At 31.7% G+C, this 23,404-nt stretch overlaps 1 protein-coding gene across 1 annotated transcript in view; it reads left to right on the top strand.

Annotated features, from left to right (window-relative positions):
* LOC134686914 (uncharacterized) overlaps positions 1-23,203 on the top strand; it is a 42,484-nt gene extending 19,281 nt beyond the window's left edge. The window contains exons 12-15 of the mRNA XM_063546764.1: positions 8,018-8,170; positions 17,874-18,044; positions 18,724-18,901; positions 22,060-23,203. Coding sequence (XP_063402834.1) covers positions 8,018-8,170; positions 17,874-18,044; positions 18,724-18,901; positions 22,060-22,193 — 636 coding nt within the window. The 3' untranslated portion in view covers positions 22,194-23,203. The remainder of the gene's footprint in view (positions 1-8,017; positions 8,171-17,873; positions 18,045-18,723; positions 18,902-22,059) is intronic.
* Positions 23,204-23,404: the final 201 nt, after the last annotated feature.

Genomic DNA, 23,404 nt, shown 5'->3' with positions numbered 1-23,404 from the left:
CTGATTACAATAAAGGTTATCAGATGGGTCAGCTAAAACCTTACAATAAGACTTTTGTGTCTGTATACAATAATTGGTAGCTTTCATATTATATAAATGTGTGAAAGTGGTATGAAATTTGGCACAGTTAGTTTTATTGATGTGTTACTTCATTTGAAAGATATGATGGGCTATGTGTAAAGACTTGATTATTTTATCGCTGTTTTTTCAGTGATGGAGAAAAAAATTGCTATACATCATTGGAAATGGAATGGTTAATGCATTATTATGTAAAAAGCAATTCTACATGACTTTTTTTTTAACCAGATAGAATGCAAGTAATTAAAATTTCTGATAATTGGATGAAACTGTCTGGGTGAAGTAAAGTACAACTTTTAAGAACAGTAATTTTTAGATAACTCATTATGATATTGAAAAACTGGTTCTTCTGAATTCACAAGAGAATGAGCTTTCTAATTTTCCATAATCAGTGCTAGCAAACCTTCTCCTTACAACTAGTCTATTATTGCCTTACTTTTCCTCCCTAAATGATGTTAATTTGTATACTGTGGATTCATTATTATTCGTTGGATTTCGTGGGTACAGATGAACCACGAAATCAAATGTTCAACGAATTAATAAAGTTTCTGTAGGCTAATGTATGCAGACTTCAGCAAAACCATGAAAAGAAATATCCACCAACATGTAAGTTCTCCTGACCCGTCCAACCAACCAAGATGGCTGCCATGGCTAAAAATAGAACACTGGGGTAAAATGCAGTTTTTGGCTTATAACTCAAAAACCAAAGCATTTAGAGCAAATCTGACATGGGGTAAAATTGTTTATCAGGTCAAGATCTATCTGCCCTGAAATTTTCAAATGAATCGGACAACCCGATTTTGCTGTTTTTGGTTATTATCTTGAATATTATTATAGATAGATGTAAACTGTAAACAGCAATAATGTTCAGCAAAGTAAGACCTACTAATAAGTCAAAATGACCAAAATGGTCAGTTGACCCCTTAAGGAGTTATTGCCCTTTATAGCCAATTTTTAACCATTTTTTGTAAATCTTAGTTATCTTTTACAAAAATCTTCTTCTCTGAAACTACTGAGCTAAATCAATCCAAACTTAACCAAAATCATCATTGGGGTATCTAGTTTAAAAAATGTTTTTCCGGTGACCCGGCCAGCCAACCAAGATGGCCGCCACGGCTAAATATAGAACATAGGGGTAAAATGCAGTTTTTGGCTTATAACTCAAAAACCAAAGCATTTAGGGCAAATCTGACAGGGGATAAAATTGTTTATCAGGTCAATTTCTGAAATTTTGAGATGAATCGGACAACCCGTTGTTAGGTTGCTGCCCCTGAATTGGTAATTTTAAGGAAATTTTGCTGTTTTTGGTTATTATCTTGAATATTATTATAGATAGATGTAAACTGTAAACAGCAATAATGTTCAGCAAAGTAAGACCTACTAATAAGTCAGAATGACCAAAATGGTCAGTTGACCCCTTAAGGAGTTATTGCCCTTTATAGCCAATTTTTAACCATTTTTTGTAAATCTTAGTTATCTTTTACAAAAATCTTCTTCTCTGAAACTACTGAGCTAAATCAATCCAAACTTAACCAAAATTATCATTGTGGTATCTAGTTTAAAAAATGTTTTTCCGGTGACCTGGCCAGCCAACCAAGATGGCCGCCACGGCTAAATATAGAACATAGGGGTAAAATGCAGTTTTTGGCTTATAACTCAAAAACCAAAGCATTTAGGGCAAATCTGACAGGGGATAAAATTGTTTATCAGGTCAATTTCTGAAATTTTGAGATGAATCGGACAACCCGTTGTTAGGTTGCTGCCCCTGAATTGGTAATTTTAAGGAAATTTGGCTGTTTTTGGTTATTATCTTGAAAATTATTATAGATAGAGATAAACTGTAAACAGCAAAAATGTTCAGGAAAGTAAGATTTACAAATAAGTCAACATGACCAAAATGGTCAATTGACCCCCTAAGGAGTTATTGTCCTTTATAATCAATTTTTAACAATTTTCATAAATTGGAAATTTTCACTATCATTTTCCACTGAAACTAACTGGGCCAAGTTCATTTTAGATAGAGATAATTGTAAGCAGCAAGAATGTTCAGTAAAGTAAGATGTACAAACACATCACCATCACCAAAACAAAATTTTGTCATGAATCCGTCTGCTTCCTTTGTTTAATTCACATATACCAAGGTGAGCGACACAGGCTCTTTAGAGCCTCTAGTTTTATCAGCTATAGTATTGTCAGATAAGGGGATAAGGCATCTGCACAATGCTTGGTGGTTTTGTCATAGAAGTAGTCCTTATACTTTTTTGTGACTGCATTGCAAATCAAGAATTCAAGAGGACCACAACCATACTACCCATACTATCCATATTTTATGTTCAATAGTTACATCCATTGTTAGCAGTACTTATTTATGTATTCCACTGCATGTCCCTCCATCTGTTCCTTCACTCTTAAATTTACTTTTAACTAATTTTTATGGAATTTTAACTCAGGTTGAAGATGATAATACTATTATAGCAGAAGTTCCTGTTATAATTAATAACCAATACCACAAAAACACAATAAGACAAGTGCCAAAAGCCAAAGAAATATTTGTTATAGTTTAATGAGATTTTAACACAAATATAAGATAAATGATTGTCAGCATTGTTGCCAGGGACTTCTGGGAATAGTAACACTTACACTATATAAAACTACATTTATAAACTTTTCATCTAAATTGTTGAAATGGCCATAATTTTTGTCTTCAATGGTTCTATTTCAAAAGAGGTTTTCTTTAAAACAACATATAAATTTATTTTTAGTGATTTTCTTTTCTTCCTATATATTTTTGAAAGTAATGTTAATGGACAGATACATATGTCTGGTTATGATGTACCAATTCTGCAGTTGTTAATAAGTACAAAAAATGTTATACATTACGTGAAAACTGCATTCTTGAGTATAATTTTCTCCTCAAAGGGGACAGTTACTGTAATTCTACATTTGATATAATGTTCGTTGTTCATGTGTTATACATTTGCCACCAAAGACACAGGTTATGTAATCGGTAAATCAAGAGATTAAATGTATGGTAATGTTTACAGTATAGATTTCCTATTAAATACATTATTAAACAGTTGTACTCAAAATATAAGTACACCATTTTTTTGCGTTTTAAGCAATAGGAGAGCAAGTAATGTAGGTCAGCGTTAAGTGAGAAGTGTTTCCGCTTCTAATGCAAAATATGTCATGTTACGTGCGTACATATTGATTAAATTTGATAAAATTAGCATTCAATTGTTAAATGACAGTTGGAGTTAATATCATGCATAGAAAATCAGAGAGAATTGATATTAAAGTCAGTTAAAAACCAGCAGAGCACAGAAGTTGTGTGATGAACATTTGTTGATGATTCTTTACAAAGCACTGGTTCACAATCTATGTGATCATTTCCAAGAACAACTTCACTTTGGACAGTGTGTTTAGATTCTTCTATTTTACATAAAATAAGGCGATCATTGTGTCATTTTGGTCTCTTGAGGACAGTTGTCTCATTGGCAATCATACCACAACTTCTTTTTTATAGATCAAATATGATTGCCAATTCAACATCTATCCATCAGAGTTCAAATAAGTAAATGTAAGCAATAATAGATGAACATACAGCCTTCAACAATAAGAAAAACCCATATTGTATATCCAGCTATAAAAGGCCCCAACATAATTGTGCACATGTTACTCTACTAACCTGAAACAGTGGTGTTACAGCACAACATAAAAACAAATTGTGAAAATCAGTTGCAACTGGCTTTAGTAGGGGGTCTCATTTGGGGGTTCTGATCACGGATTCCGCTTACACTATGTACATATTAAGCAATTCTATATTTTTTTGTAATTTCCTGTGTCCCGCTAGACTTCATTTCCCGTTTTCAAGGCACAATAACTTGATTTTCACGTGTCACGCATACAAAAAATCGGCAATCCTATGTCAAGCTTAGACCCCAATGAGACCCACTTACTTAAAAGATCGGTATAGGCATAAAAACAACTAACATAAAAACAATAGACACAAGTGTTCACCTGAAAACACCCAGAATTAATTATATAAATAAGAATAGTTAAATAACAGACAGAAAAATTGAAGAGGAACAGAACATCTTCATTAGGGCAGAAAATCTTTTGATTTGGAACGTTTGGTTTGTTAATTAGAGACAATTGTTGACATGCTTGTTAATCGATGTTAACATTCAAACAAAGAATGCCAGCTATCTTGGAACAGAACCAGCTTGGTTAGATGGGTTTGCATTGAACCATGGGAAGGGTCACATGATACCATATGTATTTCTTTTTGTCAGATTCATAAAGCACAAGGTTATTGTTTCTGATTGCATATAAGAACATTTGGACTGTGTTAGTTCTCCTGTATTTTCTGGCTGTTGCCTTGGAACATTGGTTATACATCATTAAATAACAAAAGAGCTAGATGTAATTACGCTGAAAATGCCTTTTCTTTCCTCTGCTGTTTTCTCATTAATTTAGATTGTTTGATACAGAAAAAGATAGTTTTGGGGATGGGAAATGCATAAACAAGACTTGTTGAGAAAACAAAGTTGACAGCAGTAAAAGATGAATGGCTTCCTATTTTTACTGTCTAGGTCATCAGCCTAATTGTTGGCATGATTGAGGAATACGTAGAGAATAGGCATTTACAAATTCTAAATTTGGGGATATTTAATGTCAAACATCAATGATGACTGACATATTTGATATACTTGTGCAGTAAATCTTTGTATTTGAATTGTACTTTTCTTTTTAAAGTACCCTTGCCAGTGCGTGAGATGGGGGTTATAGGAATCACTCTTAGTTCCTCCATGAGCCTTGTAGCACAATTCCTCCTCCAATGCTAGATGGATATTGATGAAAATGTACACAGTTATAGTACACTACCTGAGGATTTTCATAGAGGAATAATATTTTCTTGTACATGCTCTCACATTTCTAGTTTTAATAGAGAAACACTTATTAATTTTATGAGATGGTTATTTATATCTCACTTGCCACAATAGTCACAGAATTAAGACTTAGGTGTGGTATTTTCTGTTTTAGCAGCATCATATTTAATAGATAAGATTGCACAAGCGAGACCTATCTCTGTGATAACAGAAGTATTCTTTTCTGTTTGCATGTTTTCTTTTACAAAATAAATTATAAAGCAATGGTCAAAAACTTTCACCAGTTGATTAATTAAAGAAGAATAAAATACATAGTGGAACATTTTGGCTTATTAATATTTTGACAAAGCCCATGGAATATGCACAATAAATTAACTTAACTGTAGTCCTATTTATCTTTCATGGTGCCTGAAATTGAATAACACTTAAGATAGGATACTTTGCACAGTTTCTGCATTAAAGAATGGAGTGGAGCTTGATAATGTCAACATATTTACCAATTCTCATCAGATGTGCAGATCTTGTCCATCTTTAAGTTTTCACAATATATTCTCATCATGAGGAAATTTTATAATTTATAAGTTTTGCTTGTTTGTATTATAAGTTTATTTGTAAAATGTCTTTTAGAGATTTCTTTAAAAGCAAATTTCTTTAACTATGACCTTCTCTTGTCAGTGTTAAGAGAATGGTTTAATATTCAAACTTTTACTGTGATGATTTATGCATTAAAGTCACTTTCTATTTGCCCATTATTTTTATTGTGAACTCGTGGGGCTTACTTCATATGGTTTCAATTATTAAATATTCTTGAAAATTTGTGAGGAAGGAAAAGTTCAAAGACAAAAAAACATTTGAAAATACTACATAAATTAAATGTTTTATGCAGTTTCTCTTTAATACTACAGATAGAATCTCCCCTTAATGAAGTCTGCACTGTGATAATTACTTCACTAATTTGACTTCATTCTAGCACAGAGTGAATTAACTTTTTTCTTGAGATGTCTAAAATAAGAATGGTGAAAAGCATGTAAGTGCTCTATTAACCTTGTTTATGTAATAGCTAGATCAAACATCTGTATGATACGGATGGTGAGATTTAATTCAATATCAGTTCATTTTCACAGATATGCTGCCAAACTAGCAATTTATGTTTTTGATCTAATGTTTTACGTAATTCCTTCAATATTTCATTTTAGATCATTTTAGATTTTATTGTTGTATAAATCACACAAAATTTATCTTAGATGGAAAGTTAGACAGTGTTTCTATTTTGCTTCTAATTTTAATCACAATTTAATTATATTTATTGGTAAATAAGCACTCATGTAAAAACAAACGGAAATCTGACGGCATTTAATTGAAAATTTAGTTTTAAAAAGTACTTACAAGTACATTGACTGGATCTCTGTAAAATTTTAACACAAGGTTCCACACCTCAATAGGAAGGTTAAATGGGGTTTATTTTGAGGGTTATTGTTGTAGCTTTTTAGTAATTAAGGGCCAAAACACGAATTTTATGGTTCACAGACAATAACTTCAGTATAAGTGTATGGATCTCGATGAAATTTTACCACAAGATTCCATACTTCAGCAAAAAAATATCGATTTCAGGGGTCATTGCCCAGATCATGTAGAAGTTAGGAGACATATAACTAGGATTTCTGGTTTCTGGACAATAGTTTGAATGAGTTATTTCTGAACTTTTTTGTTATTTGGGAAATGTTGTGTTTTTTGTGATTCATAAGTTTATACAATTTTCAGATTTCCAACTTTGGTCTTTTCAGGAAAACTTTATTTCTAATCTGAACTTGAAAAGGTGTAAAACAAAGAGAGCAGTTTTGAATTTGCATGACAAAAAACATAAAATTATCATTATATTATTCACAAATTTCAGTTTTTACAAAAATGATACTGTTTACAGTGTGTCCAAAGGCTTGAAATAAAAAATTTTGCTGTGGGTGGATTATTAGCAAGGTGGTGGGTTTTTTTTGGGTAGCAAGATTTGATGTTTTTGTTGGATGACGAATTTGATGATTTTGTTGGATAGCAAACTATGTTTTTGTTAGAAAACAAATTTTGTTTTTGTTGGATAACAATATAAAAAAGAAAATGTGCTATGATTTTGAATGAGACAACTCTCTACAAGAGACCAAATGACACAGAAATTAACAAGTACTTTTTATTATGCCCCCATTTATGGGCATTATGTTTTCGGGTCTGTGCGTCCTTTCGTCTGTTCATTTGTTGGTTAGTTTGTTCGACCGTCCCGCTTCAGGTTAATGTTTTTGGTCGAGGTAGTTTTTGATGAAGTTGAAGTTCAATCAACTTGAAACTTAGTATACATGTTCCTTATGATATGATCTTTCTAATTTTTATACCAAATTAGAGTGTTCACCCCATTTTCACAGTTCACTGAACATAGAAAATGATAATGTGGATGGGGCATCAGTGTACTAGGGACACATTCTTGTTTGTTTTTTGTTGGATGAGAACTGTTGCTCAATTGTATAGTAAGTTTTGCATATTTTTTTTTTGTCCTTATTGGGTTACTGGTTTTGTGTTTTTGTTGCCACTGGGTTTTGAGAAAACAATAATCAATCCATTGTTTTATACCTGTATTGCCAATGGAGGTCTGGCAGCAACTTTCTCTGTCAGTCCATCTGTATGTCCATCATGGGTACAAAACTTTGTGATTTTTTTTCTTCACCTCTATGGAAGGGAATAACATTGTATTTCGTCTGCAGCTTCATAATGCTGAGTTGGAGTGCCAGGGTTAGCACTTTTCACATCAACAATGCAACCACTTCCTGTTAACTGATGGTTTGAAATTTTACAACGCTCATAATGCAAGGCAAATTTGTTGGAAAAAGGAAAGAGAATAACCAATAATGCTTCAGTATGAATGTTGCATGCATGCAGAGACACATGTCTAACCTTGTATTTGTCTTGCTTCTAAATCAACTGATATTCATTATTGGTTGTTACTTGTATACTGGAAAACTTTAAATGCCAAATGGTATATGATTGAGAATACTTTTCTTTTACAGGGCAAACAGAAACAGACCAAAAGAACTCAGTCTTTCTTCCAGTTTTGTAATGCCAAGGAATCCATCTTGTTATGTACAGACGTGGCTGCTAGAGGTCTAGATATTCCACAAGTTGATTGGATAGTTCAGTATGACCCTCCAGATGACCCCAAGGTAAAATGATGTAGATTATGATTCAGGAATCTAAAAACAGCACTTTTCTAAAGACAATATGTTATCCTATATATTTTTTTATTACAGCTCTTTTATCAAGGCATGCAAAGCAAATCTTTTATCAACTTGCTTGCTATGTTTCCTTGGATGTTTGCAAACAATAGATAAGAGGAGTTTCAGTCTGTTTTATATATGAGATTTGATTGGAAAAAGAGAATTGAATTGATATGAAATGAAGTTTATGTTTATTGTCCACTCTAATTCCAGTATTATAGTAAACAACTGAAACAGATTACCTACCTGTTGTTTACAAACATTCTAACAAACATAGCAAACAAGTTGATTAAAGGTTTGCTTTGCATGCTTTTATGGAAGAGCTGTAAGATGTTTTGTGTTAATGGGTTAATTTACTAAAATCCTTTTAACTTGTGTTTTAACATTTCTACTATAGAATGGTTGGTTAAAATATGGGTTGAAATTGAATTGATAATAACTCAAGATGAAAATATAATCCATTTGATATTACATTTGTAGTTTCTTATATTTTGGCACCAAGACATTAAAAATGAATCATGTGATAATATGGTTCTTATTCTGTTTATCCATGGCATGTATCAAAAGCTTAATGTTTAGATGTTGTGATATATCTGTGCATTATACAGTACAGTTTAATGTTGAAATTTGTTGTTTTAATTTAAGATGCCAAGATACCTGTTTATGTTTAAAATGTCTTGTATTTCAAGTGTTATGCATTTTCTATCTGTAATTCTAAAATTTACTACATGTATTTGTTAGTAACTAATTATAGTTCACTTATGATTGACATGGAACACAGATGTAAATTTAAATTCATCACACTTTGTATATAACGTGACGGTACCCAAATTGCACCTATTTTGACAGTTTTTTCACCTACGTTTTTTTATGATCAAGAAAAAAATGTCCTTTGTGTGTTTATTTTGTAGTCCTATCCTTCTTTATTGTATAGGTACACCAACTTTAATTTTTAATCCATATTGAGTCATAAAAAAATATGTTTGAATCAACCTCCAAACTATCCATGATTCTGTAATAAGGAGTACCCAAATTGCATCCATGCTTAAATTCACATCGTCAAAAGTCTAATAACCGAGCTTTTGTTTAATTTTTTCAAATATTTTGAACAATTGGGTATTAGTCCATGCTTACACTTCATATTGTACGAAATGGATACTTATAATATATTGTATTTGCTAATTTTAAAGAGATGACGTTTTGATGACGTCGCATGATGACGTTTTCGTACATTTTGCTTTTTCAGTAAACAGTGCATCTGTTGGTAGATACTGTGAACGTTTTGTGTATATCTAATTATGTTTACCTATGTTGAAAGACGTGCATAGAATCAAATTATTAAAAATACAAATTGTTTAGTCTCTAGGAAGTATTGTAAGAATTCCGTTGCTATTTTTTTCTAAATAGGTGCAATTTGGGTACTAGGTGCAATTTGGGTACCCTTACGTTAGGTAAGCTTATTTTTGGCTAAAAAAATCTACACTCTTGATAAAATAGAGCACTGTTTTTGGTCTAATGATTTTCAAACTCAAATGTTTCTTTTGTTTAATGCTTGAAACAAAGTAGTTCAATACCATGTGTATAGTTCACTATAGATATAGGAAGATATGGTATGAGTGCCAATGAGACAACTCTCCATCCAAGTAACAATTTATAAAAAATAAACCATTATAGATCAAGGTACGGCCTTCAACACAGAGCTTTGGCTCACACCAAACAGCAAGCTATAACATGAAGTATTTATAAACTGTATTCAGCATGCAGCAACAACAAAATTGTAAAATATGAGATATAAAGCACTGTTCATGTGAACTAGGGTCAAAAGGGGCTTCCGTTTCTTGGTTTATTAAAGCCGACTAAATACAAATAGACATAAAAAAGAATAAAATGATCTTTGTGAAGTTTACGATAAGACTTATTTACATCAGCAATCAGCTTGCGTTAGACATCACCATTAAATGTGCAGTGATTAAAATGATTATCCTCTAGAAAACTGCATGTTTAATGTCTGACTGTAAATACATTTAAAGATGTTTGAAAATTACAGATGATAAAAGCATCATATATATGATAAGACAGTATCTGATTTTATAGATATTTTACTACATGAATAGAGATTTATTTTCCGAAATTATAATTTAATCAATTAATATTATCAGATGTTACTGTACTTTCTACCATTTTATGTAAAAAGAAACTTCTTTGAGAACCATCAATGTCTGGAATCAGGAGTATAACTCTGAGGCTCTTTCTTTCATATGGTTCTTATACATAACAGATGCTATGAAAGGGGGTAGGAGGGGTCTTCAACTGAATTCTAAAGAAAATAAATATGAAGTCCTGAATTTCCTTGAAAATAATGTGTTCTTCTCCACATTACAATGTGATTGAAACCCTGAATTCCCTGAAATAACAAGCTATTCCTGAATTCCCATGTATTTAATGGCTCAATCCTGAAATTAAAAGAAAAATTCTTCTGAGGCTTTGGTTTTGATACGCCCATTTTTGGGACCAGTGTTATGGTATACTGTTTTCCGTCAGTCTGTTGTCAACAAACTCATGCTTTAACCAATTTGCATGAAACTTTGGTGAATTGTAAATACCTTTTAAAGTGAGCTCTTTTATGAATTTTAGATTTAAAGTTTCTGAGTTCTGAGTTTTTGGACAATTACTCAAAAACACTTTCACCAATTTGCACGAAATGGTTGAAACGTTTATATCTATTGACTTAAGCTCCCTTTCGATTTTATAAATTTTAGATTTAACGTCTCTGAGTTATGGGGTTTTATTCGTTAAAAAAGGGGGGATTTTTCAGTTTTCTGACAATAACTAATAAATGCTCTCAGCAGTTTTTCTGAAACTTTGGTGAATTGTTTATATCTATTAACATAAGCTTCCTTTCGATTTTTATAAATTTTAGATTTCACGTTAGGGAGTTGCATGATTTTATTCATAAAACAGGGAGGATTTTCCATTTTTCAAACAATGCTTTGAGCAGTTATCATGAAACTTTGGTGACTTGTTTATATCTATTAAGATAACCTCCTCCCTTTAGATTTTCATGACTTTCTGATATGACATTGAGAAGTTATTGAACTTTATTCTTTGAAAATGTGACAGGCCTTGCCCTATCATGTGCTCATGGTGCAGCTGTTTATTGCTTATCCAGCAGATCAGTGTAATAGTGATGTCACAATGTCCTTACTCCTGGTAATGGTTCTATAATGTAAGGGAATCAATCATGTGTGGTAAAAGTATATAAATAAAATCTGACATTAACTAGCCATAATGACACCAATGACATTGTATACAGTCTGAACAGATGATAATTACTACTACTGGTATTTACATATTTGCATTGTTAAAATGATAGATTTGAACTCCTGCTAATTAATATGAATGTTGTTCCTTGTTTCATAAATATACAAAGTATGTTTGTCCAGAAAGAGAATGATATGTTTAGGTTATGCGTAGATGTTTGTACAGAGGATTAGTTCCATTAATTTTCGAGGGTTTTACTGATGTGTTGGGTATGTAAATCATGCCCTGAGATAATTGATACTGCAGCAAGTGTCTTAAGGTTTGTAAACTCCTTTCTGATGCCAGACAGACAAATGTATTGGATGTATCTCATGAAAAAACAAACAGCATCTTAATTACAGACAAGAATATCATCTGTTTCGACAACAGATCTTCACATTTTCTTTTTCCACTTAATGAGCCGATTCTTTAAAGAGGATGGTTAAATGTGGAAGCCATCTCCTTTTATACCTAGCTAATGGTTTTGTAATGATTTGTAAATATTTTGTTATAATCTCCATCATCAGTTTTCTTGTAAAACGAGATTGTTTTCTAGTGCAGATCTATTTTTGTTGAATGATAAATGACGAAAAAGATACTCGGTCTTAAAACAACAGTTTTCAATCTAATGCTTGAACGATTATGCAGAACAATTTTGAATTGCTTGCTTCTTATAATTTATGTAGATTAATTAGTTATTTTACATCAGTTTAAAGTACAGTAAAGACGCAACTTCATGGTGTTGGCATTTGAACTATATCTATTAGAAGAACTATGAAAACTTATAAGATGTTAGCCAGTTTTCTCCTAACTTGCTATAGTTCAATTTGAAATTTATCTAGAGCTATTTAAACATTTGTTTTGGTGACTGAGTGATATGAATAGTTCATGTCTATTGGTCTACAGCCATCAATAAATTTGTCAACACTTAGGTTATGAGTTTGAACCCTGCTTGTGAAATGAATATCATGACTTTAAAAAGCTGAAAACTTTGCATCTGAGCTTTGCATAAGAACAGTCTGCAACACAAAAAGCATTTTATTAGCAAGCACTCTTATAGATGATATTATTTAATTTTGTAAACCACGTTCTGACCAGTCTGATAAATTTCCAATAAACCACACATATTAAAGTTTTGCATATGATTTCCCACCAAATATGTAGGGAATATTTAATTCAAAATCTCAGTAATTGTGATATTTAGTTTCAAATTTTCTGCTTTTAATTTTGAGTTCTAAAATTCAAAATATCTGACATTATAATTAATTGAATACAGTTGTAGAGAATATATTTACAGTTACTGTCTTAGAGCAGTCATTGACTTTATCTGGGTAGATTTATCTACTTGTCAATGGATGTCAGTTACATGTTTGTTTCTCTCAACAAAAACAGATTAGAAAGCTTTATTGTTGTATATATAGAAAATACAAATTGATGCAAAAAAAAAAACCAAGTATCTAGTACAGAATGAAAAGAATGTCAAAGAGCTACAGCTAAGAAATATGTTGGATTAAATGAAAGATGTTATGATGAAATATATGTTTTACTGACCAAAGAGCAGTTAATGTCTATGGAGTTGTGATCAGATGAGATGAAATTAACTGAATGAGAATTGTAATTTATTGATGCGTCTGACAGCATGCCACTAGGGGTTACACAGGAATCAATTCTGTTTTCTGATATGTTGTCGTCACACTAACTCCTTCAAAAAAAGCTAGAAACAATTTAACTAAACTTGCAAAACATGCACAGACATGAAGGACCTGTTATTTATTTACATATCTGTTATTCAGATTTTCAGATTTCCCCATACAGAAACATGGATTTTCTGCTTTTATCTTTTGGAGACTTGCAGGCAACACACTCAATCATTTTGGTTCTGACTATATTGATATCAAATGACTAAAATGACTACATGTGCCCATGGATTTTAGAGATACATAATATAAGGAAAATGAAAGAGTTTTATCTGAGAGTGATAAAATCATTGTGTTTGTTTAACTAGGTTAAAAGGATTTAAATAAAACAAAATTCCTGAATCTTTATATTTTATTTTTTTAAGGAAAAAAGTAAACAAGTTAAAACAATGCTTTTTATGTAACAAAATATGAGATTTAGTGAGGTATGGCCATGGTATAAATTATTATTGCTGGAGTTGATATGAGTTGTCTGAAATTTTTATATCTCATATTGCAAATTGCATTGCATTTGCTCTTGCACTCTCATTTCTCTAAGATATTTATAAAAGAACTCCACCAAATGGAGAGTCCAGTCCAACCCCTCCACCCACACCCCTCTCAATCTTATTGTCTGTAGAAAAAGACAAAAATTCTTCTTTCTATAACGATTATAGTTTATGACATGTATATCTAATAATCTGTCGAAATATCTATTGGGTTGTGAAATAAATATTTAGTTTGAAGTTCTGTCTTCTTTCAAAGGGTTTCATATATCAAAAATTTTCAAAGCTTGTTCTTCAATAGGGATGTTATTTGTTTTCATCTGTTTTGTTAATAGTTGCATGTCTAACAACTGTTTCTCTGTAACTTTATCTCTGTACATCACCAGCTTCTATCAATGGTGAGCTACAGCACTTTGTCTTTTAACACCTGAAGATAAAACACCTTTTGTTTACCTTTCATATCCTCTCATCTCTAAGTAGACTGATATACAAGTATACCTTATCACATGTGTTTACACTGAGGCAATAAAGGAATTCATTACTTTGATTGGCTTTCTACAAAGGAAGTGTATTCAAAAAAAATATATTAATAACAATCTGTTTATTTCATTTTATATAGCATCTAGAAATTACATGAAATTAAAATTGAAGTTATATAATGAACACCAACAATTTAGTTGTACATTTTTGTACTTAGATAAAAAAAAAATTATACCATTTGATCACATTTTCAATGTTGAATGGTTTATTTTTTACCTGCATTGATGAAGATGGAAGCAGGTTAGTAACAGCTTCCCTTTGTCCTCCTATTCAAAAGAATACTTTTTGTCAAAGTTTTCTGGGCTTCTATGTAAGGAACTAATTTAAAGTATATCTACAGCTTCATTATGTTAAGTTGTAGCCAATAAGCGATTCTTATGCCCTCGCCCTAGTGGAGGGGGTATTAAGTTTTACCCTTGTCTGTCCATAGGTACTTACATCTTTAAATTGGTTTCTGTTCTCTAACTTTAGTTTGCCTCAACCAAATGTTATGACACTATACACAATGCTTATTATGAAAAAATACAGATCTAGATTGAATTTTAGTTGTGTCACTGTAATGATTCCAGAGTTATGCCCCTTTACAAAAGGAAAATTTCTGGTTTCTGTTCTCTTACTTAATTTTGCCTCAAGCAAATGTTATGAAACTTATACAAAATGCTTATTACCACAAAACTCAAATCAGTAGGTAGTGTCACTTTTACTGTTCTTGATTTATGTTTCTTGATTAATGTTTTATGCAAGTGACAGTAAATTGAAGTGGGAGCATCCGGGACACATCCGGAATTATTTTTTCATCTGTCGTGTAGTTACTTCCTGTTTGCCAATTGTTTGAAATATTACAACACTCATTGTTCAAAGAAAAAAATTGTCAAAAGTTTCTTGGCTCCAATTGAAGTGAATGATTTTAATATTTGGTCTTGGAGTGATCAATTATGCTCCAGTATTTATGTTACCTCAATCAATTGCATGAAGCAACACAGGTTCAGACTGGGTATTGTTCTTGTTTTTAAAAAGAGATCCTATTTGGCATTTATGTATTATAAAATCATGTTATTTGGCATAAAAATAAATGATAAATAAGTGTAAAGTCAAAACTATACTGTCTTTCTTTTAAATATTATAGATATTCATCAAGATTTGAAGGACAAATTAAAGTATAAAGGAGTAGGGGCAATAAGGCCCTTATTTGGCCCAAAAATTACTGCAAATTTAAAAGTTATCATACATATTCTTAAATTACTGAAAACTTGACTTAGGTATAAGGTACTGAGAAAAACAAAACAAATTTGACATCGAACACGTAACAATGGCAACAAATCATGACTTCATTTGCATATTTTATTAAATCTCTTGATTTTCCTTGTATTTCATCAAATTATAAGTATATTTTAGATTGAAAAAGTATGTGCGCACCCAAAAAACAACTTTATATTTGGTGAGATTATGCCAATAGTTATAATAAAGCTCCTGTTATTTATTTATATTTTTTTGCTCTATGCATTTCTAAACATTATGTGCCAATTTGAAAAAGTTATTAAAAACATTTTATTTTCATGGGCCAAAACTCCTTTACTTTTCTCTTAAAATATTTCCAAAAAGGCATAAATTTGAGTTTGAAACTTATGAACATTGAAGACTGAATGGTTGATATTTACCATAAAGTGTTGTTCATATAATCAAACACTGTGATAGATTATTTTGTAGATTTTTGATTGTGAGTAAGGGAACCAGATTAAAATCCAGGAAAATTTATGTAATACAGTCCGTAATCTGATGTAAAATAAAAAAAAGGTTCTTATATCCTTAATCATTGTTATTACAAATAAGAAATGTACTGTCTGGTGCCGTTAGCTTTTTTACTGCAGTCAAAAATATCTTAATGTGCCATGGTCATTATAAAATGGTTTCTATAGATCAATGTATACTAAATAAAAGAGAAACTGCTTTCTTCAATAATGTTTGAAAAGTACTGGTATTTTCTTTTTCTTGATAAATTTTTTGGTTTGATAAAGTTGGCATTATTTGTGATTTAAATTAAAACTGAATTGAAGAGGAATAATAAATTTCAATTTAGAAATAAAGTGGTAGAATTAAAGTATTTTAAGAAATCAGTTATATAACATTCATTACAAATGGAAAAAAATAAATGAATTTGTGTTGGTATCTTTTCTACGCACTTGATGCAGATAATCCCTGTACCTATTGCGAAGATAGGATTTAGTTTTAAGTTCAAGTAGTTTAGACGATTTGTTTCTACTAAAATCATCAAACAATGTGGAAACAACAAAGTAATAAATAGTTTGGTATCATGGCAGATCTTTAAGCTCCCAATTAATTATTTTGTTCAATTAACTTATTTTTATCATAATATCCAGGAACATAATCATAATCAAAAACAAAAGTCATTCTTCATATGTGTTACTTATAAATATAATGTAGTAGTAAATATATTCTGTATGAAAGAAAGTATTTATATTGCTTTCATGTGAGGTAAGCTCATATAACTAATGGTAACTGTATCCTATTATTGATGGTAATGACAAAACTACATTTCCTATTCCTGCTAGAGTGAAAAGAATATGCTTTATCTTCACATGGTACATTGGAACATTGTTAATTTCTTCCATCACTTTGTATCAGTGATCTGTCTCAGACTTACAGATACGTCATCAAAGATCTATTATATACTTGACTGTAATTATCCTATGAGATGTTTGGTATAAGACAGCAACCCAACATCAGCAAAATCTAAAAGAAAACTGGAAGTCAATATACTGTCTTCAATAGATGCTTCTTTAAAATGTATTTATAACCGGCTGCATTTGTTTGCACCTGTCCTGCTCCAGTCAGGAGCCTATTGTTCAGTGGTTGTTTTCTGTTTATGTGGTTAATAATTAGTGTTTCTCGTTTCTTGTTTTCCACATAGATTAGACCATAGGTGTTCCCGTTTGAATTGTTTTAAACTTGTCATTTTGGGGCCCTTTATAACTTGCTGTTCAGTGTGAGCCAAGGCTCTGTGTTGAAGGCCGTAGTTTGACCCATTATTGTTTACTTTTTATACATTGTGACTTTTGATGGAGAGTTGTCTCATTAGCACTCATACCACATCTTCTTATTCATATCAGCTCTAAATTGGGCAAAGTCAAGATAAGCAGTGAAATAATTTGATATTAGATGTAAAACAGACATATTTATATTTTTTTATTTCTAAATGTGCAATATTAAGCTGATTTACTAGATATATTTTTTGTAATAAGCAGTTACATATTTTGCACAATAAATTTGTTTTAAGTTGACCCTTTAGGCCATGTGAGCTATTATCATAACTTTCTGTATATTGTCAATACAATGTAGTAGTGTCCTAAACTTAAAAAAGATATTTTCATTTGAAACCACTGGACCAATTTCGACCAAATATGAACTGAAAAGAAACTGTAATCAGCATAAGTTATCAGCAAAACAAGATTTATTTTAGCCTGGAAAGCAATTCAGGCTCTTATAGGAGCCTCATGTTGTTATCTAGATCATTCTTTCTTTGTCAAATTCCCTTCAATTTTAATATGAGCCTGATCATTAAGGTTTTTGCATCATCCTATTTTACTGACTTACATACTTTCTTTGCAGGAGTATATCCACAGAGTAGGTAGAACAGCTCGAGGAGAAGGTGGTATTGGACATGCTTTGTTATGTCTCCGACCAGAGGAGTTAGGATTTCTAAGGTACCTCAAGCAGGCCAGAGTACCACTAAATGAATTTGAATTTTCATGGAGTAAAATATCAAATATTCAACCGCAGGTAAAAAACTACTATATATATATTTCGGAGTTTAGTATGACGTCCATTGTCACTGAACTAATACACATTTTTGTTTAGGGGCCATCTGAAGCATGCCTCTGGGTGTGGGATTTTCTCTTTGTATAGAAGCCCCATTGGTGGCCTTCAGCTGTTTTATTCTCTTTGGTCGGACTGTTGTCTCTTTGACACATTCCCCATTCCATTCTCAATTTTTGTCAGTTACCAAATCTATAAAAGTTAAAAGACTAATATTTGATATCATTGCAAGTATTAAAATGTAAAAGTTTAATCTGTTTGGTTCCGCAGGTACAAAATGGGTGCTGATTAGTTAAAGCAAAAATTACTACTGCTCATTATTTACAGACCTCTTTTGGTTATATTGTTACTCCTAAATTTATACATCTTTGACCTTTTTCAACTTTGTTTATATACTGGTAGGTGTTCATTCCTAGAGAGCACTTTAATCACAGTCAACTTCAATGAAACAGCAACCCTACAACACATTCATATGCATTCGATTTGATTCACTCTTTGATGTCCTTCCAAAGGGGAATGCTTCCTACTTATTTGCCAAATAATTTGTTGACCTAATATTGTATTCTTAGATATAATTCATGATATTTTTCTCATAGAAAGAAATGTTGTCCACTACATTTCATCATTTTTATTTTTTTTTCAGTTAGAGAAGCTAATTGAAAAGAACTACTTCTTGCACAAGTCAGCACAAGAGGCTTACAAATCCTACATTAGAGCTTATGCCTCTCACAGTCTGAAGAACATCTATGAAGTAAACAGCTTAGACCTGAATAAAGTGGCTCTGTCTTTTGGTTTCCAAGTTCCTCCATTTGTTGATCTGAGTATCCTTTTATACTGAATTCACTAGTTTAATTCACTGTTTCAGAATCTAATGCATTCTGGGTAATATTTTCAAAAGCATACACCAAAACTTTGTGATTGGTTAAAACGTTCTAAATAATTGAAATTGACCTAATGACGTAACATAATTTTCATTTTGGTGTACCAACAATGAGATTACCCATATTTCTTTAGATTCTGAAAAGGCGAATGACATCATGTTTGCTGTCATGGTCCAGAAACTGTATCAAGATTAATAGAGGTGCAGCTTGTTATTATACTGATTCAATCAGTTTACTTTAAAAAAGGGGCATATTTTCTTAATGCAAGTTTTTCACTAATAATACAGTTGATTGTATTGGTTGGAAAATTAAGAGGTGCCAATACTGATAGAAGAAATGGGTACCTATTATATTTGATTAAATCAAGCTACAGTTTTGTACCCAGAATGGACATTTTTGTCGAAAAGAGTGACATAGCGATCTTGCATTCCATCGGTGGCGGCGGCGTCCACAAATATTCACTCTGTGGTTGAAGTTTTTGAAATTTTAATATTTTTCTAAAACTATCCTGGATTTCTACCAAACTTGGACAGAAGCTAGTTTATATTTCATAAGATAGTATCAAGAAGTAAATTTTTTTTTGTACGAATTTTTTTTTTTTTAAAATGGGTTGTATATTGGTATCACGTCGTCAGCACCGTCTGAAGACGGATAGTTTCCGGATAATAACTTTTGAATAAGTGAAAAGAAATCAATAAAATTTTAACACAATGTTTATAACCACAAAAGGAAGCTTGGGATTGATTTTGGGGGTTATGGTCCTAAAGGTTAAGGAATAAGGGTCCCAAAGGGGCCAAAAAGGGCATTTATCTAGTTCCAGGACAAAAAAGTTGTGTATTAGTATTTTAATTGTTCTGAAATTGTACCACAATGTTTAATACCATGAGAAGAAGGTTGGAATTTATTTGAAGGGTTATTGGGCAAACAGAAATTTATGTATTACTGAAAAACTATTACACCAGGGTTTTCGATATCACAAACTAGTCAAAACATTTACTAAATTTTATCATCGGTATAAAGACATCATTCGTAAATTTAGCTCAACATGCAGACTTCTTATACGTTCAGGTATTTCACATCCAATTTTTTATGGAAATATTCTTTATAAAGCACAAAGGTGTCAGTATGCACCTCAGAAACTTACAAAACCTTTGAATAGACTTATTAAGAAGGGATATAATTACGATACTGTTGTCAAGTCATTAAAGATTGCATATTTTGGCGTTAATATTGAGTCACTGATAAGGTCTTTGCGTCGGAACTAAACACATTTATTCTAAAAACAGTTGTTGGCATGACACGGGTTATGTTCTTCTCATATATGTTATGATGGTATGATACTAAACTCCTAACGGGAAGGATTGTGCCTGATGTTCATATGATGAAATCATAATCTTTCAGTCAGTTTAATTGAAGTCTGGAGCTGGCATGTCAGTTAACTGCTAGTAGTCTGTTGTTATTTATGTATTATTGTCATTTTGTTTATTTTCTTTGGTTACATCTTCTGACATCAGACTCGGACTTCTCTTGAACTGAATTTTAATGTGTGTATTGTTATGCGTTTACTTTTCTACATTGGTTATAGGTATAGGGGGAGGGTTGAGATCTCACAAACATGTTTAACCCCACCGCTTTTTTGCGCCTGTCCCAAGTCAGGAGCCTCTGGCCTTTGTTAGTCTTGTATTATTTCAATTTTAGTTTCTTGTGTACAATTTGGAAATTAGTATGGAGTTCATTATCACTGAACTAGATATATTTGTTTAGGGGCCAGCTGAAGGACACCTCCGGGTGCGGGAAATTCTCGCTACATTACCTGTTGGTGACCTTCTGCTGTTGTTTTTTTATTTGGTCGGGTTGTTGTCTCTTTGACACATTCCCCATTTCTATTCTCAATTTTAGTCTATGAAAAAAGGGCCAAAAATAAGCATTTTTCTAGTTTCAAGACAATAACGTGTGTGTAACTGTATGGATCTCTCTGACTTTGTACCACAAGTCTCCATATAACACAGGGAAGACTTGGATTCAGTTTGGGTTTAATTTTCCTGAATATGTAGGAATAAGGGGCCAAAAAGAAGCATTTTTCTAGTTTACAGACAATAACTTTTGTTTAAGTGTATGGATCTCTATAAATTTTTACAAGAAGGTTCAATACTACTAAAGGAAGGTTTGGATTGATTTTGGGGGTTATGGTCCTAATAGTATAGGAATTAGGGGCCAAAAAGGGAGCCCAAAATAATCAATTTTGTAGTTTTCAAACAATAACTTATGTTTAAGTGTATGAATCTCTCTGAAATTAAATAACAAGTTTCCATACCATGAAGGGATGGTTAGTAATGACCTAGGAGGGTTATGGCTCAAAAAGTTTTGGAATCAGGGGCAAAAAAGGGGAAAAACTAGGTATTTCTGGTCAATGGACAATTAAGACAATTTAAAAGCAGTGTAAGGGAGGTAATTCTAAAACACTTAACATAAAATGTTGGGTATGTTTTGGATTTACCTCCCTGACACTACTTGTATATTATGTATAAAGAAATGTCAGGTTTTGTAATTGCAAAAAAAAGGGGGGGGGGGGGGGGGGGGGGGGGTAGTTGTTTTCAATTTTTTTTTTTTTCAAATTTCTCTAATTCCAAATTTTTGAAAAGTTAAAAGAAGAAATCTTTAATTGCACAATATTGCGCAATAGATTTGTAAGATCTTGACATTTGTTTTGTATCAGAAACTCATATTATGTCAAAAATTTGATCGCAATCCAAATTCAGAGCTGTATCAAGCTTGAATGTTGTGTCCATACTTGCCCCAACTGTTCAGGGTTCGACTTCTGCGGTCGTATAAAGCTGTGCCCTGCAGGGCACCTGGTTAGCCATGGTGTTGTCAGTTTATTTTCGATTTATGAGTTTGACTGTTCCTCTGGTATCTTTCGCCCCTCTTTTAAAACCATTTGAAAATACATGTACACATATTTTCACACTATGTTCTCATTTGAGATTGTTCAGATTTGTTAATTTATATAGATTTCAACAAAGTAAAACTTAGCCAACAGACTGATTTTAGTTTTCAACACTGAATAAAGCACTGATATTTGCCTTAACTGTATAAAGATGTACATGGTAGCAGGAGTGAAAAGATGGGCCGACGAGGAGGGGGTGGAGGACCAGGAGGGTTTAACAGGAACAAACAGCACAATAAAAGTAAAATTTACAAACAAGTGGGCAATAAAAAGTTCACCAGATGATCAGACAATATCAGACATTGAGATGGGAGTTTTGCAATATAAGATGGAAATTACCAGCTTTATGCTATCAAATGATAAGCTCAAGACTTATTGATTTTCTCAGAAGAAACCCTGGAATTGAATAAGTTAGCAACTGGAAGAGAAGACAGCTAATAAACTGATTTAACAATCAAAACATTTCTTTCACAGTTTTTAATTATAAAAACAAGTTTTATGGTGTAATGATTGTAAAGTTGAAAAAAATACATATAAGTCAAATAACAAACTATGCTAAATGTTTCAGGTTTACTGAGTTATAGTAGAAAGAAATTACATATATTAGAAATCAATGTTAGAAAAAAATAACTTCCAATACAGCACAAGTTATGAAAGTATGTTAGATTGATCCTCACATTAAGATGTGAAATGTTTTTATCTACAATATAAGTTGAATATAACAATCTTAAGCAAACATAGATACGGCAAGAAAATCGAATATTAAAGATATTTTTTTGAAATTTGGGTATGAATATTAGGGCAAAAATGTCCACAACCAAATGTTAGTTTAGAACTCTGATATTATGTAATCTATAAGAGATATGCCTAGGATAATATATGCACTTGGGCAGACAGTGATTTCCATTTTGATAAATTTTTGATAAATTTTGCATACTTCTATAGATTTGATAGTGTGTAAGCAGTAAATGTATGTAAATTTTACTCTTCTACAATCTCCACTCATCCAAATACATTTTACGGTACCATTTAATATATTAACTAACATGTCAAAGTTCAAATTGTGTTTGTCCAAGTTAGAAAACCCTTACCCTTTAATGAAAATAATTTATTGGGGAAAGTCTGTCCATGTTAGAGAGGAGGAACCATGATATTTTTATGATAATGTACACTGACATATTTTAATACCTTGTTAACTTTTTATTAAAAGATATGTTGTTATTATGTATTAATTGAAATGTGTAAAATGAATTTAGCATATAAAAACATTGTCATTAAATGTAAATTTTAGAATATACCGTTTGTTTATTGGCCTACCTATTTCAGAGAAAAGTGTGAAGGCTTTAAATGAGTATTTAATCTTAACGACTTTTGACTCTTAGTATACATTTTTTTGATACACTTATTAAGTTTTACCCTTGTCCGTCAGTACGTCCCAAAGTTTGTTTCCATTCTCTAATTTCAGTTTGCCTCAACCAAATGTTATGAAACTGATA

This window comes from Mytilus trossulus, chromosome 10, assembly GCF_036588685.1.
Source record: "Mytilus trossulus isolate FHL-02 chromosome 10, PNRI_Mtr1.1.1.hap1, whole genome shotgun sequence".
In the NCBI taxonomy this organism is placed as follows: Eukaryota; Metazoa; Mollusca; class Bivalvia; order Mytilida; family Mytilidae; genus Mytilus; species Mytilus trossulus.
This window is presented reverse-complemented; position numbering and strand designations above follow the sequence as displayed.